Source organism: Coregonus clupeaformis, chromosome 11 (genome assembly GCF_020615455.1).
Source record: "Coregonus clupeaformis isolate EN_2021a chromosome 11, ASM2061545v1, whole genome shotgun sequence".
NCBI classification, from domain to species: domain Eukaryota; kingdom Metazoa; phylum Chordata; class Actinopteri; order Salmoniformes; family Salmonidae; genus Coregonus; species Coregonus clupeaformis.
The window spans coordinates 8,822,585-8,846,776 of record NC_059202.1 but is presented as its reverse complement, the minus strand read 5'-3'; the positions used below and the strand labels follow the sequence as shown (position 1 = coordinate 8,846,776).

Here is a 24,192-nt window from a genome sequence, read left to right as displayed (position 1 = left end):
TGGGTCTTTCAGCATGACAATGATCCCAAACACACCGCCCGGGCAACGAAGGAGTGGCTTCGTAAGAAGCATTTCAAGGTCCTGGAGTGGCCTAGCCAGTCTCCAGATCTCAACCCCATAGAAAATCTTTGGAGGGAGTTGAAAGTCTGTGTTGCCCAGCGACAGCCCCAAAACATCACTGCTCTAGAGGAGATCTGCATGGAGGAATGGGCCAAAATACCAGCAACAGTGTGTGAAAACCTTGTGAAGACGTACAGAAAACGTTTGACCTGTGTCATTGCCAACAAAGGGTATATAACAAAGTATTGAGAAACTTTTGTTATTGACCAAATACTTATTTTCCACCATAATTTGCAAATAAATTCATTAAAAATCCTACAATGTGATTTTCTGGATTTTTTTTCTCATTTTGTCTGTCATAGTTGACGTGTACCTATGATGAAAATTACAGGCCTCTCTCATCTTTTTAAGTGGGAGAACTTGCACAATTGGTGGCTGACTAAATACTTTTTTCCCCACTGTACATGGAGAGTTGATTCAAAGTATTTAATATTGCGGTACCGGATTCACATAGCAAATGGCACGTGGGTGGCCCATTGCTATCTGAACTAACTGAACAAAGTAAATCTCTTATCTTATATGCTTATTTGAAAGCTAATTCTATCCAACAGTTACCAACCATTATTGAGTGTCACTCCTCGCCACATATAGGATCACCCTATATGGTATCGTGTTGCACCCTAGTCAGGATATTCCATCACATACTCCTTCTAAGATTAGAACCAGTGGCCCCCCAGCTATCTTGGCCCGCATACCTTCTGGCACCCACCAGTGACAGAAATAAATACATGGAATGTCCTCATCCTGCAAATCCTTATGCAGCTCTCAATTATCAAACATGAACTAATCCTGTATAAAAAACGTAATATCAACTGTCATTTCTCTTTGCTTATTTGAGCTGTTCTTGCCATAATACTTGGTATTTTACTGAATAGGGCTATCTTCTGTATACCACCCTTACCTTGTCACAACACAACTGATTGGCTCAAATGCATTAAGAAGGAAATACATTTCACAAATTAACTTTTAACAAGGCACACCTGTTAATTGAAATGCATTCCAGGTGACTACCACATGAAGCTGGTTGAGAGAATGCCAAGAGTGTGCAAAGCTGTCATCAAGGCAAAGGATGGCAACCTTGAAGAATCTATATATTTTGATTTGTTTAACACTTTTTAGGTTACTACATGATTCCATATGTGTCATTTCATAGGTTTGATGTCTTCACTATTATTCTACAATGTATAAAATAGTAAAAATAAAGAAAAACCCTGGAATGAGTAGGTGTGTCCAAACATTTGACTGGTACTATACACATACACTACCGTTCAAAAGTTTGGTGTCACTTAGAAATGTCCTTGTTTTCGAAAGAAAGCGATTTTTTTGTCCATTAAAATAACATCAAATTGATCAGAAATACAGTGTAGACATTGTTAATGTTGTAAATGGCTATTGTAGCTGGAAATGGCTGATTTGTAATGGAATATCTACATAGGCGTACAGAGGCCCATTATCAGCAACCATCAGTCCTGTGTTCCAATGGCACTTTGTGTTTGCTAATCCAAGTTTATCATTTTAAAAGCCTAATTGATAATTTGAAAACCCTTTTGCAATTATGTTAGCACAGCTGAAAACTGTTGTGCTGATTAAAGAAGCAATAAAACTGGCCTTCTTGAGACTAGTTGAGTATCTGGAGCATCAGCAATTGTGGGTTTGATTACAGGCTCAAAATGGCCAGAAACAAATAACTTTCTTCTGAAACTCATCAGTCTATTCTTGTTCTGAGAAATGAAGGCTATTCCATGTGAGAAATAGCCTTGAAGCTGAAGATCTCGTACAACGCTGTGTACTACTCCCTTCACAGAACATCGCAAACTGGCTCTAACCAGAATAGAAAGAGGAGTGAGAGGCCCGGTGCACAACTGAGCAAGAGGACAAATACATTAGAGTGTCTGGTTTGAGAAACAGATGCCTCACAGGTCCTCAACTGGCCGCTTCATTAAATAGTACCCGCCAAACACCAGTCTGAGATATGGCTTTTTCTTTGCAAAAAAAATCTGCCGTTTCCAGCTACAATAGCCATTTACAACATTAACAATGTCTACACTGCATTTCTGATCAATTTGATGTTATTTTAATGGACACATTTGTTTTTCTTTTCTTTAGAAAATAAGGACATTTCTAAGTGACCCCAAACTTTTGAACGGTAGTGTATATATATATATATATATATATATATACAGTGGGGAAAAAAAGTATTTAGTCAGCCACCAATTGTGCAAGTTCTCCCACTTAAAAAGATGAGAGAGGCCTGTAATTTTCATCATAGGTACACGTCAACTATGACAGACAAATTGAGATTTTTTTTTCAAGAAAATCACATTTTAGGATTTTTTATGAATTTATTTGCAAATTATGGTGGAAAATAAGTATTTGGTCACCTACAAACAAGCAAGATTTCTGGCTCTCACAGACCTGTAACTTCTTCTTTAAGAGGCTCCTCTGTCCTCCACTCGTTACCTGTATTAATGGCACCTGTTTGAACTTGTTATCAGTATACAAGACACATGTCCACAACCTCAAACAGTCACACTCCAAACTCCACAATGGCCAAGACCAAAGAGCTGTCAAAGGACACCAAAAACAAAATTGTAGACCTGCACCAGGCTGGGAAGACTGAATCTGCAATAGGTAAGCAGCTTGGTTTGAAGAAATCAACTGTGGGAGCAATTATTAGGAAATGGAAGACATACAAGACCACTGATAATCTCCCTCGATCTGGGGCTCCACGCAAGATCTCACCCCGTGGGGTCAAAATGATCACAAGAACGGTGAGCAAAAATCCCAGAACCACACGGGGGACCTAGTGAATGACCTGCAGAGAGCTGGGACCAAAGTAACAAAGCCTACCATCAGTAACACACTACGCCGCCAGGGACTCAAATCCTGCAGTGCAAGACGTGTCCCCCTGCTTAAGCCAGTACATGTCCAGGCCCGTCTGAAGTGCATTTGGATGATCCAGAAGAGGATTGGGAGAATGTCATATGGTCAGATGAAACCAAAATATAACTTTTTGGTAAAAACTCAACTAGTCATGTTTGGAGGACAAAGAATGCTGAGTTGCATCCAAAGAACACCATACCTACTGTGAAGCATGGGGTTGGAAACATCATGCTTTGGGGCTGTTTTTCTGCAAAGGGACCAGGACGACTGATCCGTGTAAAGGAAAGAATGAATGGGGCCATGTATCGTGAGATTTTGAGTGAAACCCTCCTTCCATCAGCAAGGGCATTGAAGATGAAACGTGGCTAGGTCTTTCAGCATGACAATGATCCCAAACACACCGCCCGGGCAACGAAGGAGTGGCTTCGTAAGAAGCATTTCAAGGTCCTGGAGTGGCCTAGCCAGTCTCCAGATCTCAACCCCATAGAAAATCTTTGGAGGGAGTTGAAAGTCTGTGTTGCCCAGCGACAGCCCCAAAACATCACTGCTCTAGAGGAGATCTGCATGGAGGAATGGGCCAAAATACCAGCAACAGTGTGTGAAAACCTTGTGAAGACTTACAGAAAACGTTTGACCTGTGTCATTGCCAACAAAGGGTATATAACAAAGTATTGAGAAACTTTTGTTATTGACCAAATACTTATTTTCCACCATCATATGCCAATAAATTAATTAAAAATCCTACAATGTGATTTTCTGGATTTTTTTTTCTCATTTTGTCTGTCATAGTTGACGTGTACCTATGATGAAAATTACAGGCCTCTCTCATCTTTTTAAGTGGGAGAACTTGCACATTTGGTGGCTGACTAAATACTTTTTTTCCCCACTGTATATACAGTGAGGGAAAAAAGTATTTGATCCCCTGCTGATTTTGTACGTTTGCCCACTGACAAAGAAATGATCAGTCTATAATTTTAATGGTAGGTTTATTTGAACAGTGAGAGACAGAATAACAACAAAAAAATCCAGAAAAACGCATGTCAAAAATGTTATAAATTGATTTGCATTTTAATGAGGGAAATAAGTATTTGACCCCTCTGCAAAACATGACTTAGTACTTGGTGGCAAAACCCTTGTTGGCAATCACAGGGGTCAGACGTTTCTTGTGGTTGGCCACCAGGTTTGCACACATCTCAGGAAGGATTTTGTCCCACTCCTCTTTGCAGATCTTCTCCAAGTCATTAAAGTTTCGAGGCTGACGTTTGGCAACTCGAACCTTCAGCTCCCTCCACAGATTTTCTATGGGATTAAGGTCTGGAGACTGGCTAGGCCACTCCAGGACCTTAATATGCTTCTTCTTGAGCCACTCCTTTGTTGCCTTGGCCATGGGTTTTGGGTCATTGTCATGCTGGAATACCCATCCACGACCCATTTTCAATGCCCTGGTTGAGGGAAGGAGGTTCTCACCCAAGATTTGACGGTACATGGCCCCGTCCATCGTCCCTTTGATGCGGTGAAGTTGTCCTGTCCCCTTAGCAGAAAAACACCCCCAAAGCATAATGTTTCCACCTCCATGTTTGATGGTGGGGATGGTGTTCTTGGGGTCATAGGCAGCATTCCTCCTCCTCCAAAAACGGCGAGTTGAGTTGATGCCAAAGAGCTCCATTTTGGTCTCATCTGACCACAACACTTTCACCCAGTTCTCCTCTGAATCATTCAGATGTTCATTGGCAAACTTCAGACGGGCATGTATATGTGCTTTCTTGAGCAGGGGGACCTTGCGGGCGCTGCAGGATTTCAGTCCTTCAAGGCGTAGTGTGTTACCAATTGTTTTCTTGGTGACTATGGTCCCAGCTGCCTTGAGATCATTGACAAGATCCTCCCGTGTAGTTCTGGGCTCATTCCTCATTGTTCTCATGATCATTGCAACTCCACGAGGTAAAATCTTGCATGGAGCCCCAGGCCGAGGGAGATTGACAGTTCTTTTGTGTTTCTTCCATTTGCGAATAATCGCACCAACTGTTGTCACCTTCTCACCAAGCTGCTTGGCGATGGTCTTGTAGCCCATTCCAGCCTTGTGTAGGTCTACAATCGTGTCCCTGACATCCTTGGAGAGCTCTTTGGTCTTGGCCATGGTGGAGAGTTTGGAATCTGATTGATTGATTGCTTCTGTGGACAGGTGTCTTTTATACAGGTATCAAGCTTAGATTAGGAGCACTCCCTTTAAGAGTGTGCTCCTAATCTCAGCTCGTTACCTGTATAAAAGACACCTGGGAGCCAGAAATATTTCTGATTGAGAGGTCAAATACTTATTTCCCTCATTAAAATGCAAATCAATTCATAACATTTTTGACATGCGTTTTTCTGGATTTTTTTGTTGTTATTCTGTCTCTCACTGTTCAAATAAACCTACCATTAAAATAATAGACTGATCATTTCTTTGTCATTGGGCAAACGTACATAATCAGTAGGGGATCAAATATTTTTTTCCCTCACTGTATATATATATATATATATATATATATATATATATATATATATATATATATACAATTACAAAAGGCACACGTAGCCTACATATCAATACATACACACAAACTATCTAGGTCAAATAGGGGAGAGCCGTTGTGCTGTGAGGTGTTTGTTTACAGAGAAATAGCATTGTATTTGGTCAAACACAATTTTTTCCAACTGTTTGCTAAGAGCTGGCAGCAAGCTTATAGGTTTGCTGTTAGAACCATTAAAGGCAGCTTTACCACTCTTGGGTAGCGGAATTACTTTGGCTTCCCTCCAGGCCTGAGGACAAAGACTTTCCTCTAAGCTCAGATTAAAGATATGACAGATAGGAGTGGTTATAGAGTCAGCTACCATCCTCAGTAGCTTTCCATCTAAGTTGTCAATGCCAGGTGGTTTGTCATTATTGATCGATAACAATACTTTTTCCACCTCTCCCACACTAACTTTACAAAATTCAAACTTGCAATGCTTTTCTTTCATTATTTGTTTTTTTATGCATGAATACGATGACTCACTGTTCGTTGTTGGCATTTCCTGCCTAAGTTTGCCCACTTTTCCAATGAAGTAATCATTAAAATAATTGCCAACATTAAATGGTTTTGTGATGAATAAGCCATCTGCCATTCATTTCATTGAAAGTACTCCAAAGTGTTTTATATTTATATCATTGATCTTGGCTTCATAATACAGTGTCTTCTTCTTTTTGTTGAGTTCAGTCACATAATTTCTCAATTTGCAGTAAGTCAGCCAGTCAGATGTGCCGTCAGACTTATTAGCCACTACTTTGCCCCATCTCTTTCAACCATACAGTTTTTCAATTCCTCATCAATCCATGGAACCTTAACAGTTCTAACAGTCAGTTTCTTAACAGGTGCATGTTTATCAATAATTGGAAAAAGCCATTTCATAAATTCATCAAGTGCAGCGTCTGGATGCTCCTTATTAATCACACCAGACCAACACATATTTTTAACTTTATCCACATTTTGTATGATCTCTTATACACTATTTTAGGCCCAGCTTTTGGAACTTTGGCTTTCCTGGATATTGCCACTGTCACGGTTTCGGCCGAGGCTGCTCCTCCTCCTTGTTCGGGCAGGTTTCGGCGGTCGTCGTCCCCGGAGTACTAGCTGCCACCGATCTATGTTTCATGTTCGTTTGGTTTTGTCTTGATGTTGTACACCTGTGTCTAGTTAGTCCTCATTAGTGTCCTATTTAGTTCTCGTTGTGTGTGTATGGTGTTGTGTGTGATTGCTCCTCTGTTTGGTGTTCTGAGCTACGTATCTTCCCTCCGTTGTTTGGAGAGGTTTTCGCACATGTTTGTGCGCCTTTTGTTTGACGCCTGTGTGCGCCTTTATTTCGCCTCCGGGCTTATTGTTCTCGTGTACTGCGTGAATAACTCACTAAAGTCTTTTGGACTTAGCTTCTGCGTCCTGCGCTTGATTCCTGCACCACACCCACCTTCAGCACCCCTGACAGAATCACACACCCTAATGAATGGAATCAGCAGGAGCAACAGTCACGCCTGAGTCGCTGGAGGAGCATGTCCGCGGCCAGGATGACCAGATACGACAACTGGGGACCGCTCTACAGGACGTCATCAACACCCTGCACCGATGGGAGTCCAGAGGGGTACCCACACCTCCACCTACCCTGCCACCCCCATCGGCCGGTCCACCAGTCCCAGCTACGGAACCCAGTGGGATTCGGCTCTCGCTCCTGAGGGCGTATGACGGAACAGCTGCCGGGTGTCAGGGGTTCCTCCTGCAGGTGGAGCTCTACCTGGCCACTGTACACCCGGTGCCCTCGGGACACGAGAGCGTTTCCGCCCTCATCTCCTGTCTCACGGGCAAGGCGTTGGAATGGGCCAACGCCGAGTGGAGGAGGATGGACGCCACCACCATCTCCTACGCCGAGTTCTCCCGTCGCTTCAAGGCCGTGTTCGACCATCCACCTGAGGGCAAAGCGGGCGGGGGGAGCGTCTAGTCCACCTGAGACAGGGGAGGAGGAGCGCACAGGCGTTCGCGCTGGAGTTCCGGACTCTAGCGGCAGACGCAGGGTGGAATGAACGGGCCCTCATCGACCATTTTCGATGTAGCCTACGGGAGGACGTTCAACGTGAGTTGGCCTGCAGGGACACCAATTTCACCTTCGACCAGTTGGTCGATATGTCCATCCGTCTGGACACCCTGCTGGCCACCCGTGGACGTCCCCGAGTGGGGTCCGTCCATTCCACCCTCCGGCACCTCCGAGCCGAGCCCTATGGAGCTCGGGGTGCTGGCGCTAGAGAAAGGAGGAGGAGGAGCCCGAGGGGGCCTGTCCCCTGCACCAAGTGCGGTCGTGGAGGGCACACTGCGGCCAGGTGCTGGGGAGGGTTCCCGAGGGAGGAGACAACAGGCCCCGCACTGGGGAGCCTTCCCAGGTGAGTAGACGCCCCACTTACCCAGAGCTCTCTGTTGCGCACTTTTGTATACCTGTTTGTTTTCCACAGGTTGCACCTCATTCCCAGCATAAGGCGCTAGTAGATTCAGGCGCAGCTGGGAATTTTGTTGATCGGAAGTTTTGTTTAGATTTAGGGATCCCTCTCCTACCTGTTGACAAGCCTTTTCCCGTTCATGCTTTAGATAGCCGCCCGTTGGGGTCGGGGTTGATTAGGGAAGTCACAGCGCCACTTAGGATGTGTGCGCAGGGGGGTCATGAGGAGACTATACAGTTGTATCTGATCGACTCTCCTGCGTACCCGGTGGTGCTGGGAATTCCCTGGTTAAGCACCCATAACCCTGCTATTTCGTGGCAACAGAGGGCTCTCAATGGGTGGTCTGCTCAGTGTGAGGGGCGATGTCTGGGTGTTTCCGTAGGGGCGACTTCGGTGGAAAGTCCAAACCAAGTGCCCGCACTGCACATTCCGCCTGAATATGGGGATTTAGCTCTCGTGTTTAGTAAAGCTAGGGCGACGCAGTTGCCTCCTCATAGACAGGGGGATTGTGCGATTGATCTCCAGGCAGGAGCAGCGCTCCCACGGAGCCACGTGTATCCTTTGTCTCAAGAGGAGAGAAAAGCTATGGAAACTTACATAGCCGAATCTTTGAGACAGGGATACATACGGCCCTCCACTTCTCCCGCCTCCTCAAGCTTCTTTTTGTGAAGAAAAAGATGGAGGGTTGCGCCCGTGCATCGATTACCGTGGTCTCAATCAGATTACTGTGAAATACAGTTATCCACTCCCTCTGATTGCGACCATGATGGAGTCATTGCATGGAGCGCGGTTTTTCACAAAACTGGATCTCAGGAGCGCGTATAACTTGGTGCGCATTAGGGAGGGCGACGAATGGAAAACAGCGTTTAGTACCACGTCAGGTCATTTCGAGTATCTCGTCATGCCATATGGGTTGATGAATGCTCCATCAGTCTTCCAATCCTTCGTAGATGACATTTTCCGGGATATGCAGGGGCAAGGGGTGGTCGTGGTACATTGATGACATTCTAGTGTACTCGTCTACCCGAGCCGAGCATATAGCCCTGGTGCGTCGTGTATTGAGGAGGCTGTTGGAGCACGACCTATATGTCAAGGCAGAGAAATGTCTGTTTTTCCAGGAGTCGGTCTCCTTTTTTGGGTTATCGGTTGTCCGCTTCAGGGGGTGAGAATGGAGGTGGATCGTGTGTCAGCTGTGCGTAATTGGCAAACCCCAACCACTGTCAAAGAGGTGCAGCAGTTCTTGGGCTTTGCAAATTACTACCGGAGGTTTATCCGGGGTTTTGGACAGGTGGCAGCTCCCATCACGTCCCTTCTGAAAGGGGGTCCGGTGCGCCTGCAGTGGTCAGCTGATGCGGACAGGGCCTTTAGGAGACTGAAGGACCTGTTTACGTTGGCTCCGGTGCTGGTGCATCTGGACCCCGCATTACCCTTTCAGGTCGAGGTGGACGCGTCTGAGGCCAGTATAGGGGCCATACTCTCTCAACGGTCCGGCACGCCACCTAAACTCCGCCCCTGTGCTTTTTACTCTAAAAAGCTCGGCCCGGCGGAGCGAAATTATGACGTCGGGGACAGGGAGCTGTTAGCTGTAGTTCAGGCCCTTAAGGTGTGGAGGCATTGGCTTGAGGGGGCTCAACACCCTTTTCTCATTTTGACTGACCATCGGAACCTGGAGTACATCCGGGCAGCGAGGAGACTGAACCCTCGCCAGGCTCGATGGAGTATGTTTCTCGCCAGGTTCGTATTTAAAATACGTAAATCCCTGGGTCCCAGAATGGTAAGGCAGATGCGCTGTCCCGGCGGTATGACACAGAGGAGAGGTCCGTTGAGCCTACTCCCATACTACCGGAGTCTTGTCTTGTGGCACCGGTGGTGTGGGAGGTCGATGCAGAAATCGAGCGAGCGTTGCGTACCGACCCCAGCCCTCCACAGTGTCCTGAGGGTCGGAAGTACGTTCCGCTCGAGATTCGGGATCGACTCATTTACTGGGCTCACACGTCACCCTCCTCTGGACATCCGTGTATTGGCCGGACAGTGCATTGTCTTAGCACTAAATACTGGTGGCCCACGTTAGCCAGGGATGTGAGGGTTTATGTCTCCTCCTGCTCGGTGTGCGCCCAGTGTAAGGCACCCAGACACCTGCCCAGGGGTAAGTTACAACCCCTGCCCGTTCCACAACGACCATGGTCCCACCTCTCGGTGGATTTTATGACAGACCTTCCCCTCTCTCAGGGGAATACCACCATCCTGGTCGTTGTGGACCGGTTCTCTAAGGCCTGTCGTCTTCTCCCTATGTCGGGTCTTCCTACTGCCCTACAAACTGCAGAGGCACTATTTACCCACGTCTTCCGGCATTACGGGGTACCCGAGGATATAGTGTCTGATCGAGGCCCCCAGTTTACCTCCCGAGTATGGAGAGCGTTCATGGAGCGTTTGGGGGTCTCGGTGAGCCTTACCTCAGGGTACCACCCGGAGAGTAACGGGCAGGTAGAACGAGTCAACCAGGATGTGGGCAGGTTTCTGAGGTCGTATTGCCAGGACCGGCCTGAGGAGTGGGCTCGGTACATTCCCTGGGCCGAGATGGCCCAGAACTCTCTCCGCCACTCCTCTACCAACCTAACCCCCTTCCAATGTGTGTTAGGTTACCAGCCGGTTCTGGCACCTTGGCAGCAGAGCCAGATCGAGGCCCCTGCGGTGGATGATTGGATGAGGCGCTCGGAGGAAACGTGGAACGCTGCACACGTCCACCTGCAGCGGGCCATCCGTCGTCACAAGGCGAGCGCCGATCTCCACCGCAGTGAGGGGCCGGTGTAGGCACCCGGAGATCGAGTCTGGCTCTCTACCAGAAACCTACCCCTCCGTCTGCCCTGCCGGAAGCTGGGTCGGCGGTTTGTGGGGCCTTTTAAAGTCCTGAGAAGATTGAACGAGGTGTGTTATAGGTTACATCTACCTGTTGAATATAAGAATATTAACCCCTCGTTCCATGTGTCTCTTCTCAGGCCGGTGGTAGCTGGTCCACTCCAGGAAGGTGAGATAGGAGAGACTCCTCCGCCCCCACTGGACATCGAGGGGGCTCCGGCGTACACCGTTCGGTCCATCTTGGACTCAAGACGCCGGATGGGGGGGTCTCCAGTATCTCGTGGAGTGGGAGGGGTACGGCCCGGAGGAGCGGTGCTGGGTGCCGCGGAGGGACATCCTAGACCCATCTCTCCTGTCGGAGTTCCACCGGGACCATCCCGCGCGCCCTGCTCCGCGCCCTCCTGGTCGTCCCCGAGGCCGCGCGTCAAGGGGGGGGTACTGTCACGGTTTCGGCCGAGGCTGCTCCTCCTCCTTGTTCGGGCAGGTTTCGGCGGTCGTCGTCCCCGGAGTACTAGCTGCCACCGATCTATGTTTCATGCTCGTTTGGTTTTGTCTTGATGTTGTACACCTGTGTCTAGTTAGTCCTCATTAGTGTCCTATTTAGTTCTCGTTGTGTGTGTATGGTGTTGTGTGTGATTGCTCCTCTGTTTGGTGTTCTGAGCTACGTATCTTCCCTCCGTTTTTTGGAGAGGTTTTCGCACATGTTTGTGCGCCTTTTGTTTGACGCCTGTGTGCGCCTTTATTTCGCCTCCGGGCTTATTGTTCTCGTGTACTACGTGAATAACTCACTAAAGTCTTTTGGACTTAGCTTCTGCGTCCTGCGCTTGATTCCTGCACCACACCCACCTTCAGCACCCCTGACAGCCACTATATTGTGTTCACTGCATCCAATGGGTACGGATACAGTTTTAGAACAAAGTTCTACAGTATTAGTAAAAATGTGATCGATAAATGTGGATGATCTTGTTCCTGTAGTGTTTGTAAACAGCCTGGTAGGTTGATTAATAACCTGAACCAGATTACAGGCATTGGTTACAGTGAGAAGCTTCCTCTTGAGCTGACAGCTTGATGAAAACCAGTCAATATTCAGGTCCCCAAGAAAGTAGACCTCTCTGTTTACATCACATACACTATCAAGCATTTCACATATATTACTTAGATACTGACTGTTAGCACTATAGCAACACCCCAAAAGAAAAGGCTTTAGATGTGCCAAGTGAACCTGCAACCACAACACTTCAGTAACACTTGACATAAGATCTTCTCTAAGCATTACAGGGATATGGCTCTGACTATATACAGCAACACCTCCCCCATAAGCATTTCTGTCTCTTCCATAGATGTTATATCCTTGTATTGCTACTGCTGTATCATCAAATGAATTATCTAAGTGAGTCTCAGAAATGGCTAATATATGAATGTTATATCAAGATATTGATTTCATTAACCTTATTTTTTTTCTAAGGCTACATATATTAATATGGGCTATTTTCAGCTCTTTCCTGGGTAGCTTATCAGAGATAGACATAATATGGTAAAGCAAGAGCAAACAAAGCAAGATAAAAAATACATATACATTCAGCAGTCCATTAATCAATTGGTGTGTGTGTGTGGGGTTGAAGCTACGAACCCATAGGCTTGGCTCGCTCATCCCTTCCAGGCTTCTGGGAGGGAGGATGGACAATGAACCTGTCATAGTGGATGTAAGCAATGTCCCCACGCGCTCTGGCAGCTTTCATGGCTGGGATAAGTTATTTCCTCTTCTGGCGCACAGCTTCAGGATAGTCCTCGTTGAGGAAGATATACGTTCCTCTCAAGTTATTGGCTCTTTCCAGAACAGCTATCTTGTCCTTGAACCTCAGGAACTTGACCACTATCGGCCTGGGCCTGTCACCTGGGCCGGTGGTGGGTTTTCCAGTCCTGTGGGCGCGCTCCACCTCAATCTTCCTGTGGTCAATCTTCAATTTCTCAGAGATCATTTCCCTCACTTTGTCCTCAGACTCCGTCTGTGGAGATTGTGCAATTCCGTCCACAACCATGTTATTCCGCCTTGATTGTCCCTCGAGATAGTTTGATTTATCCATCATTGTTATCATGGATTCACACACAGAACTGATTGACTGACTTGAAGCTATTTTCTTGTTGTTGTAACAACTGCTTGTAGAACTATTTTTGTTCATTTAAAAGACCCTTCACCTGTGATAGAGACACCACTGTCCTCAACGGTACACCGGCCGGCTTTGGTCTTTGTCATGGTAGCTAGCAACGTAGGTTACACTGTTACTCCTCGCAGTTCCAGACAGGGCAGGTCACAGGGAAGATTGAAAACAACAAACAGCAGGGCTCTAGACAGCCACAAACCCAGGACAATCCGCGGTCCCAGCCACAATGGCTAACCGCTTTGCGGGCTACTTTCAAGCCCTCAAGAAACCCAGCTAGCTTGATAGGCAGCTAGCTAGCTAGCAGCTAGGCTAGCTGCTACGCCAAATAGCTCATCAGACCCGGCCTTGGTCAGCAGGATCACTGGACAGAGAGTAGCAGTCCCAGCAACTGATGCCAACTGCGTTGTGGGATCCAAATAAAAAAGTTAGCAAACTACTAAGAAAATGTCCAATACACTTTTAAAACAACAAACTTTCCAAAACAACAAACCGAGCTCTCCCTCGTTCCGCGTTCAACAGGAAATGATGAAAAGAGATGTATGTCTTGACGTGGATTCATGGTTAGACTGTGCCCATGCCTAGTACATGTGTCTCTGCATGTGTAGGTTTAGTACTTAGAACACGTGCTACTAACACAACAGGACAGATGTGAGAAATCACTCCATTCTGTATGCCAGAGAACACGTATGTTCGTGAATATCTTACTAGGCCACGTCACACCACAGGAATGACAAACCCCATTCCTCTGAGGATTCATAGAATTAGAGACAGAGCTGGAGAGAGGGAGATCACGGCTGGCAGGTTTCCTATTTTTCAGTCTCTATCACTCTCTTCGACTTAATCCCACGGTCTTATATACAGTATCCCCATCCCTCTTCCCCCCCTCTCACTCTGCATATCTTCCTCTCTCTCTTTATAAAGGGATCAGCAATCTATTGGCCAAATCAGATTCATTAACAGACTAAAATCCCTCTGAAACAATAACAACAACGTCTTAATTTAATTTTGGGAGAAACTGAACCAGTATAAATCAAGGACTGAGCCATTGTCAGGGCACCAGGGGATGCTTTGTGCAATGCTAGCAGAGTTTCAAACTGTCTCCCTACCAGTTTTCCATCTGTCCCTCCTCTAGGGTTTACCTTTGGGTGTCCCAGTCCTGCCTATATAAATCATCAATACAGGATAACTGGAAAACAATTCCTTCAGGAACTCCTTGGATATTATCAATACTTAGCTGGAAAAATCAATTTTTCCCAAAAAACCTGAAGTGGGTCTTTAAAGTGGCGATCAGCAGTTGAAACAATAACAAAGCCAAGTCCCCGCCCCTGTTTCGATAAAAAGCTGAGGGATGGGGCTGGAGAAATATAACTACTCAAATTCAGACAGAGCTATGGATGCAAAGACTGACTATCTATTATATAACAATTATAGTTTCTAACATGTTTCTAGGCTATATAGTGTTTGATTTACATTTACATTGTTTACAAACATTGGAGTAAAACAAGCCTATATTTTGGGTTCTGATGGGGTACGACAGTTGAACTAAGCTCATGAGGCGTTTAGAAGTTATATTCTTCAAGAAACAATGGGTACATACCATTAATTCACAAGTCCAAAAATGTATGTAGCAATTGCAGATTGCCCCTTTAACTACAGCCATCTTGTTCCATGCCGATCTGTTAGAGAGGAAACTTTGGAAAAACAATTATGACAGAAACTGACTATCACCCATCAACTCTCTCTGTTATCTCCCCCATTACCCTCTCGGTCTCTAGATCTGGTGGAGGTTCCTGCAGACATCCCAGGGGACATGGTTCACATGGACCTGTCCCAAAATTCCCTCCGGCGCCTGAAGGCCAGAGACTTTGTGGAGGCCAGCTGCCTGAGGTCACTCAATCTCAGCCACAACAACTTGAAGGACATCGACACAGGTGTGTGTGTGTAAGTGAGAGAGTGAGTGAGTGAGTGTGAGAGTGAGAGTGAGAGAGAAAGAGGCAGAGAGACAGAAAGCCTGATGATCATATCAACCTGTTATGAGTGGGAGTCAGACGGGTAGAATATTCCATTTCCAGATCATGGATAAATGAAAACCATATGTTTACTATTCACTGTGATATCCAAGAGAAACATATAAACAAGCACAGTTGTGTATCCCATCAACTGATTAATAACATATGGGAGGTTTGAAGCATTCGCGTTGCCAGAGAACTGTCCACAGGACAGTCTTGGAAGTACTTAAAAAAGGGAAGAAAATATTATACTGAACAAAAATACAAATCGCAACATACAACAATTTTTACGATTTTACTGAGTTACAGTTCATATAAGGAAATAAGTCAATAAATTGATTAGGCCCTAATCTATGAATTTCACATGACTAGGAATACAGATGTGCATCGGTTGGTCACAGACACCTTAAAGAAAATAGGCCTCACGATCTCGTCACGGTATTTCTGTGCAAATTGCCATCGATAAAATGCAATTGGGTTCGTTGTCTGAAGCATATGCCGGCCCATACCATAACCCCACCGCCACCATGGGGCACTCGGTTCACAACGTTGACATCAGCAAACCGCTCGCCAACACAACGCCACACACGTGGTCTGCGGTTGTGAGGCCGGTTGGACGTACTGCCAAATTCTCTAAAAACGGCTTATGTGTTAGGCCTACTGCTGCTAGGTAGCTCTCTCTCTGCTCTCTCCCTCCCCTCTGTCTGTCCTTGATTGCAGGAGTGAAGTCTGGTGTGCGGGAGTCAGGGTTCCAGCTGCAGCTCATTCACCATAATCACAGCCTTTAAGACCCGGTCAAACTTGCCACTCATCGTCAGATCATAGTCAAGACTACCATGTTAGTTTCGCTGTTGACTCAACCTGCTTGTTTTCGCCCTTTGTGTTTTTGGCCTGTTCTAGTTACTTTTCTCCTGTGCCACAGATTATTGGAACCTGACTCCTGCCTCCGCTTCACTCCTGCCACCACCATCCTGCTTACCACTACCGGACCTTCCTTTTGGACTCACCACGGACACTAGGACGTTACGGTACCACTCCTGCTCTGAACCTGGATCTGTTACCCTCCCTGTTAACCTGGACTTGCTCTTCCCCTATTATTGGAAACCTGGACAAATTGAACTTTTGTAAATAAACCTGTTAAACCTTCTCTGGCTCGGTGTAGTTGTCTGCATTTGGGTTCATATCTAGTTAAATCGTGACAGTATGATCTGACCAACATGAACCCAGCAGACAGTAGCTCGGATACCACCCCAGAGTGCACTCAGATTCGGACTGCCATAGCCAATCAGGGCATTTTACTTGGCCAACATGATACCTTGTTTAAGACTATTTCTGAGAACAGTCAGGTGCTGCTTAATCAGGTTCAGTTACTCACCAATCAAGTGTCTGCCCTTACTACTCAAGTTAATAATGCACCCCTCGTGCATGGCATACAAACTGCTCCTTCTCCTGCTCCGCCTGTTTTTCTTGCCCCTCCAGCCCAGCTCAGAGAGCCTTTTGTTCCTGCTCCAGAGCGCTATGACGGGAACATGGGAACCTGTGGTGATTTTTTGACTCAGTGCTCGTTGGTGTTTGAACAACAGCCCCTCACCTACGCCTCCGAAAGAGCCCGTATTGCCTACCTTATCAACTCTACTAGCGGTTCCGCTCGTTCCTGGGGATCTGCTGTCTGGGAGAGCCAGTCGGACATTTGCAACGCTTACGTTGCCTTCACCACTGAGATGAGGAAGGTTTTCGACCACCCCGTACGGGGCAAGGAGGCTGCTAAACGTTTGTTGTCTCTTCGGCAGGGGTCTCGCAGTGTGGCGGAGATGGCAGTGGAGTTTCGAACTTTAGCGGCAGTGAGTGGTTGGAATGACGAGGCATTACAAGGAGTGTTCATTAATGCTTTGGCTGAGACCTTGAAGGATGAATTGGTGTCATATGATGAATCGCCTACGCTAGATAATCTTATTTCACTCACCATCAGGTTGGATAATCGGATTCGGGAGCGCCGCCGGGAGAGGAGTGGTAGTTCCAAGCAACCTGTCTGTCGTCAACCAACTCCTCCCGCCTCTTCCCTAAGGAGAGGGCCGAGTCTTCCCGAGTCGATACTAGGAGCACTGAATCCGAAGCCATGGAGGTGGGTCGTGCACGGTTGTCCTCAGAGGAGCGGGCACGTCGTATTCAGGCTCGGGTCTGCCTGTATTGTGGAGAAGCTGGTCATTTCGTTCCTTCCTGCCCAGTTCGTCCGGGAAAAGGGCCGGCTCATCATTAATGGGAGAAGTTTTGGTGAGCCGAGCAGCGGATTCTTCCTCTTCTCCCCGCATTCTGCTCCAGGCATCCCTCCAGTGGCAGTCCCAGGATTTCCCTGTTAGTGCGCTGGTTGACTCTGGTGCCGATGAAAGCTTTTTGGATCGAGAGTTGGCTCAACAAATGGATTTAGAGACTGTACCTATGGACCATCCGCTGCAGGCTAAGGGTCTAAATGGACAATTGTTGACCCGTACTACTCATCAGACTGTGCCTGTTTGTCTCAGAGTGTCGGGTAATCATCAGGAGAACATTCAGTTTCACATCATTGACTGCCCTCAGACTCCCCTGGTCCTTGGTATCCCCTGGCTCATAAGACACAATCCACACATTGATTGGGTGACAGGTAGAATTGTTTCATGGAGCACATTTTGTCATGTGAATTGTTTGTGTTCTGCTCAGACCCCTGCCAGCACTGTGCCTCAACCTCCACTGGAGTCCATGGATCTCTCTGCTGTCCCTGACGTGTATCATGACCTGGCATCCGTTTTCTGCAAACACAGAGCTACTTCTCTTCCTCCTCACCGGCCTTACGACTGCGCCATTGACCTCCAGCCAGGAGCCCCTCTCCCCAGCAGTCGCCTGTACAATCTCTCCCGCCCGGAGACGGAGGCTATGGAGAACTACATTCGGGACTCCTTGGCGGCAGGTATTATTCGTCCTTCCTCGTCACCTGTAGGAGCAGGATTCTTTTTTGTTGGAAAGAAGGATAAGACCCTCAGACCCTGTATTGATTTCTGTGGACTTAACAACATCACCATTAAGAACAAATATTCTCTGCCTTTAATTAATTCTGCTTTTCCCCTCCTACATGGTGCAACGATCTTTACCAAACTGGATCTACGAAATGCGTATCACCTGGTGCGCATTCGTAAAGGTGATGAATGGAAGACTGCCTTCAACACACCCTTGGGACATTTTGAGTATCTGGTCATGCCTTTTGGGTTGTCTAATGCCCCTGCTGTTTTTCAGGCACTAGTGAACGATGTCCTTCGGGACATGTTGAATCGTTTTGTTTTTGTCTATCTGGATGATATCCTGATTTTCTCTGAGTCCTCCCAGGAACATGAACTGCATGTGCGCCAGGTGTTGCAAAGGTTGTTGGAGAACAAGCTATTTGTGAAGATGGAGAAATGTGAGTTTCATGTGTCTGAGACCTCTTTTTTTGGGTTACATAATAGCTCAGGGGGAGTTGCGGATGGACCCAGCTAAGATCTCTGCTGTCACGGACTGGCCAGCCCCCTCCACCCGCAAACAACTTCAACGATTCCTGGGGTTTGCGAACTTCTACAGGAGGTTCATCAAGGACTACAGCCGCATTGCGGCGCCACTCACCGCTCTCACCTCCATCTCACGACCGTTCGCTTGGAATGAAGAGGCCGAATCAGCGTTAGAAGAACTGAAACATCGCTTCGCCTCGGCTCCCATTCTGATGCAGCCGGACCCCGACCGCCAGTTTGTCGTAGAGGTGGATGCATCCGACACTGGGGTAGGTGCGGTGTTGTCACAACGTTCTCCTGAAGATAACAAACTGCATCCCTGTGCTTTTCTTTCAAGGAAACTTTCTCAGGCAGAGAGGAATTATGATGTTGGCAATCGTGAACTGCTCGCCGTTAAGCTGGCTCTCGAGGAGTGGCGGCATTGGTTGGAGGGGGCGGAACAACCCTTCATCGTTTGGACGGATCATAAGAATCTGGCATACATCCAGTCAGCGAAGCAGCTCAACCCCCGTCAAGCCAGGTGGGCACTATTTTTTGGGAGATTCAATTTTTCTCTGTCTTACCGTCCTGGGTCACGCAACGTCAAGCCTGACGCCCTGTCTCGTGTTCATTCGGCTGTTGATACTGGTAATAACCCTGAACCCATCTTGCCTCCTACCTGCAGTATTGCGGCCATCACATGTGACATCGAGGGGATTGTTAGACAGGCTCAACATCATCAAGCTGACCCTGGGAGGGGTCCTCCTAACCGGTTGTTTGTCCCTGAGGCTGTTCGCTCCCAGGTACTTCAGTGGGCTCACTCGTCTCCCCTTACCTGTCACCCTGGAGTTACGCGGACCTTTGACTTTGTGCGACGGAAGTTCTGGTGGCCCAGGATGGAGGCGGACACTCGAGCCTTCATTGCTGCTTGTACGGTATGTGCACGAAGTAAAAACTCCACCCAGGCCAGCGCTGGTCATCTACGACCTCTGCCAATACCCAGCCGGCCCTGGTCGCACATTGCCATGGATTTTGTCACTGGACTTCCCCCCTCGTCCGGAAAGACTGTCATTTTTACTGTGATTGATCGTTTTTCTAAGTTCGCTCATTTTTTGGCTCTACCTAAACTGCCCACGGCCAGAGAGACGGCTGATATTTTGGTTGAACATGTGTTCCGCTCTCATGGTTTACCCTCTGATATTGTCTCTGACAGGGGTCCCCAGTTTGTCTCCCAGGTATGGAAGGCGTTCTGTAAAGCTTTGGGCATCACATCCAGCCTGTCCTCGGGATATCATCCCCAGACCAACGGGCAAGCCGAGAGAGCGAACCAGGAGATGGAGACCGCTCCCCGCTGTGTCACAGGGTCTAACCCTGGGTCATGGAGCTCCATGCTCCCCTGGGTGGAATATGCTCATAACACCTTGACTAACGCTTCCTCTGGTTTGTCTCCCTTTCTGTGTGCTCTGGGTTATCAACCTCCCCTGTTCCCTTCTCAAGAGAGGGAACTGGCGGTACCCTCGGTGCAGTCCCACATGCGCCGCTGCTTCAAGGTCTGGAGGAAGGCCAGGGTAGCTCTGTCCTGAGCTTCGTCATACATGCAGAGGCAAGCCAACCGTCACCGGTCCCAGGCTCCCGGTTACTCTCCTGGTCAAGAGGTATGGCTTAAGTCACGTGATCTTCCATTGAAAGTGGAGTCTAAGAAGATGGCGCCGCGTTTTATAGGACCGTTCAAGATACTGTCTATTGTTAACCCCTGCGCAGTTAAGCTACAGCTTCCTGCCTCCCTACGGGTTCATTCCACTTTTCATGTTTCACAGATTAAGCCTGTGTCTGTTAGCCCTCTGTGCCCGCCCTCTCGTCCCCCTCCTCCGCCCAGGATCGTGGGTGGGGGTCCTGTCTACACTGTCCGGCGACTTCTGGATGTTCGCCGCCGGGGTCGTGGTTTCCAGTACCTGGTGGATTGGGAGGGTTATGGTCCTGAGGAACGTTCCTGGGTGCCCAGGAGCTTCATTGTGGATCCTGCTCTGGTCCATGAATTTCATAGGTTACATCCCGATAAACCCTGTCGGCCGCCAGGTGGCGTCCGTAGAGGGGGGGGTACTGTTAGGCCTACTGCTGCTAGGTAGCTCGCTCTCTCCCTCCCCTCTGTCTGTCCTTGATTGCAGGAGTGAAGTCTGGTGTGCGGGAGTCAGGGTTCCAGCTGCAGCTCATTCACCATAATCACCTCAGCCTTTAAGACCCGGTCAAACTTGCCACTCATCGTCAGATCATAGTCAAGACTACCATGTTAGTTTCGCTGTTGACTCAACCTGCTTGTTTTCGCCCTTTGTGTTTTTGGCCTGTTCTAGTTACTTTTCTCCTGTGCCACAGATTATTGGAACCTGACTCCTGCCTCCGCTTCACTCCTGCCACCACCATCCTGCTTACCACTACCGGACCTTCCTTTTGGACTCACCACGGACACTAGGACGTTACGGTACCACTCCTGCTCTGAACCTGGATCTGTTACCCTCCCTGTTAACCTGGACTTGCTCTTCCCCTATTATTGGAAACCTGGACAAATTGAACTTTTGTAAATAAACCTTCTCTGGCTCGGTGTAGTTGTCTGCATTTGGGTTCATATCTAGTTAAATCGTGACATTATGGTAGAGAAATGAACATTAAATTCTCTGGCAACAGCTCTGGTGGACATTCCTGCTATCAGCATGCCAATTGAACGCTCCCTCAAAACTTGAGACATCTGTTGCATTGTGTTGTGTGACAAAACTACAAATTTTAGAGTGGCCTTTTATTGTCCCTAGCACAAGGTGCACCTGTGTAATGATCATGCTGTTTAATCAGCTTCTTGATATGCCACACCTGTCAGGTGGATGGATTATCTTGGCAAAGGAGAAATGCTCACTAACAGGGATGTAAACAAATTTGTACACAACATTTGAGAGAAATAAGCTTTTTGTGTGTATGGAACATTTCTGGGATCTTTTATTTCAGCTCATGAAACATCGGACCAACACTTTACATGTTGTGTTTATATTTTTGTTCAGTGTAGTTTGACCTTACTAATGATGATAATCATAATTCTCTCCCTCTCAGCCTCCCTGTCTGGCCTTCTCCACCTCCGTGAGTTGGACCTTTCTAACAACAGCCTGCACTTCTTCCACTATGGTGTTCTAGAAGACCTCTATTTCCTGTCCCTACTAAGGCTGGGGGGAAACCCCTGGGTCTGTGACTACAGGTGGGTAGCACTACTATTAGAGTTAGCTAACAACTAATTACAGGTACAATGCATTTGACCGTGGATCATTCAATGTGTCAATGTTTCAAATGGGCCTGTCCCTTGAAATAAACCATGAAATAAATAGATACATCAATATTCCAGCATCCACTACCTGGTGTACTGGCTACGTCTGCACCCAGGGGTGACCCACTCTGGCCTGCTGTGCCACTCCCCTTCTGAGCTCAAAGGAAAGAGTGTGGAGGACTATGTCCACTCCTACAACAGAGCCTGCAGCCAGACAGAATACGGCCAGACGGATCCGGAATTGTGGAACACATCTACGGAGCTGCAGGGGGAGCTAGAGGAGGTGGAGCCGGCACATCTGAGAGGACCGCAGAAATACCACATCACCAGGTTGAATTAAACAACCACCCCAGGATGGAATGACTGACATCTTAAACACCTTTAAATAATTTGTCTTCCTTTTATAGAGCATTCAAATTCATTCTGTATCAGATGGTAAAAACTCTTAACTTTGTTCAATATTGTTGTTCATGCTTTGTCCCAAAAAATCTAAACAAGAAATCAAGAAATAACAATCCAAGTAGATATATTGGAGTGAGCATGTATGAGAATCCAGAATATAAATGTGGTGTGTATAGACAGTATATCATTTGGAAAATAAAACAGTATGTACAGTAGTAGGTATATTAGGGTGAGCTATGTCGAGAATACAGTAAATACATACACAGTGAGTAAACAACAGTATATAAACAGAATATGAGGTGACCAGCATTCAAGACTCTAGATAAATGGGGCATTAGTCTGTAGGCCTTGATTTACTGCAAGTCTATTCAAACGTTTCACCCATGCGTTTATGCCGTTTGCACTCCCATTGTGAGTCAGTCTGAATCCATTTCATATTGAGAGAACACAGCAGAACAATCTCTTTGCCTCCATTCCTCTTGCTATTTCCCACAATTATATTAAGATTTTTCCATTACAAACTGACTAAAAAACAGACAAAACTGTCTGAAGTGTCAACAAAGCATTTAGGAGCCCTGCTCCTTTCCCAAACATAGTCACAGCCCTGGAATATTTATTTGGCGAGATGTTTGATTTTTTTAAAAGCATAGTAATCTCTGCCAAGAAATAAGCCTTGGTGACAGAACTACTCCGGCTCGTGTGGCGCAACTGTGTAAGGCACTGCATCTCAGTGCTTGCGCATCAGTACAAAAACCCTGGTTCGATTCTAGGCTTTATCACAACCGGCCGTGATTGGGAGTCCCATAGGGCGGCGCACATTGGCTCAGCGTCGTTCGGGTCTGGCCGGTGTATGCCGTCATTGTAAATAAGAATTAAATAAAGGTTACTTTTTTGTTGTTGTAATTAACAAAAATAATAATTGAAAATACTCTGTAACTGCTAAATGCCTACAGGGGTGGTCACAGACGATACAGTCCTGTATATTATTATTATTATTATTATTATTATTATTATTATTATTAGTACGCATTTATTTTTATATGACCCATTTCCTAGCATATCCCCTCACACTAAACATGAACCACTGCTGATTAGTTTCCCTGCGGTTACACCCCTGGCCCTCCAAATCGAAAACAAATCACAAAAAATGTGCTTGACCAGCAGACATTAAACATACAGGGGAACTTGTTATTATGGGGTAACTTCTTTCAGAAATTAGTCCAATAACACTATAATCCAGAGGAAGAGAGAGAGAGAGTCATTCCATCCACATAAACCCAATTCAAACGAAAAGCGTTTTTTAAAGCGCGCGAATGCTGGAAATAGAATGCATGAGTGAATGAGAGAAAATAGGAATTAACCCGAAACCACACCGTCAATGGTGTCGACATTTGCGTGCGAGAGTAGAGAGCTTCAATTCACATACACTGCGTAGCGTATGCCAATTTAATTGTTATGAGAATCCATAATAAACAGTTGTATTTGTTATGTTCACTATGTAGCCCTTGTGAATTATTGTTGTGTGTTCATGTTGACTGACCTTACAGTATGTCTATGGGAGCCACCATTCCTGCCTCCTGTTATGTCGGCTCATGAACATGAGGAGAGTTGTAGCTAATACACACTAGCAGTTAACGAATTTAGCTAGTCTCTCTCTTTCTACAGTATTCTCTCTTGAATGGAGTTCCTCGAGTTCAATGCTATAATTATGCCTGTGCACGAAATCAACAAAAATAGGCATAAAGTTATTGTTTTCAAATATGTATTATTGGCACTGGCAGCTAAACGTATCAACACTAAATAGACACTTTTAACCTATACATGTGACAATAGACACGAGAACAATAGACTTGCTTTCTAATTTGAAGCGCATGATACCGTTGACGTTCACAGCCCGTCTGTTTTCTCTTATTCACTAAGGCGCAGTCTAATACCAGTGTACACATGAAAAAATATATATTTGTGGAAAAAGTTT

The 24,192-nt window shown here is 46.7% G+C and overlaps 1 protein-coding gene across 1 annotated transcript in view; it reads left to right on the top strand.

Moving 5' to 3' along the window:
• Positions 1–23,711, top strand: part of LOC121576381 (leucine-rich repeat-containing protein 17) — a 47,296-nt gene extending 23,585 nt beyond the window's left edge. The window contains exons 6-8 of the mRNA XM_041889470.2: positions 14,790–14,945; positions 21,608–21,749; positions 21,894–23,711. Coding sequence (XP_041745404.2) covers positions 14,790–14,945; positions 21,608–21,749; positions 21,894–22,155 — 560 coding nt within the window. The 3' untranslated portion in view covers positions 22,156–23,711. The remainder of the gene's footprint in view (positions 1–14,789; positions 14,946–21,607; positions 21,750–21,893) is intronic.
• Positions 23,712–24,192: the final 481 nt, after the last annotated feature.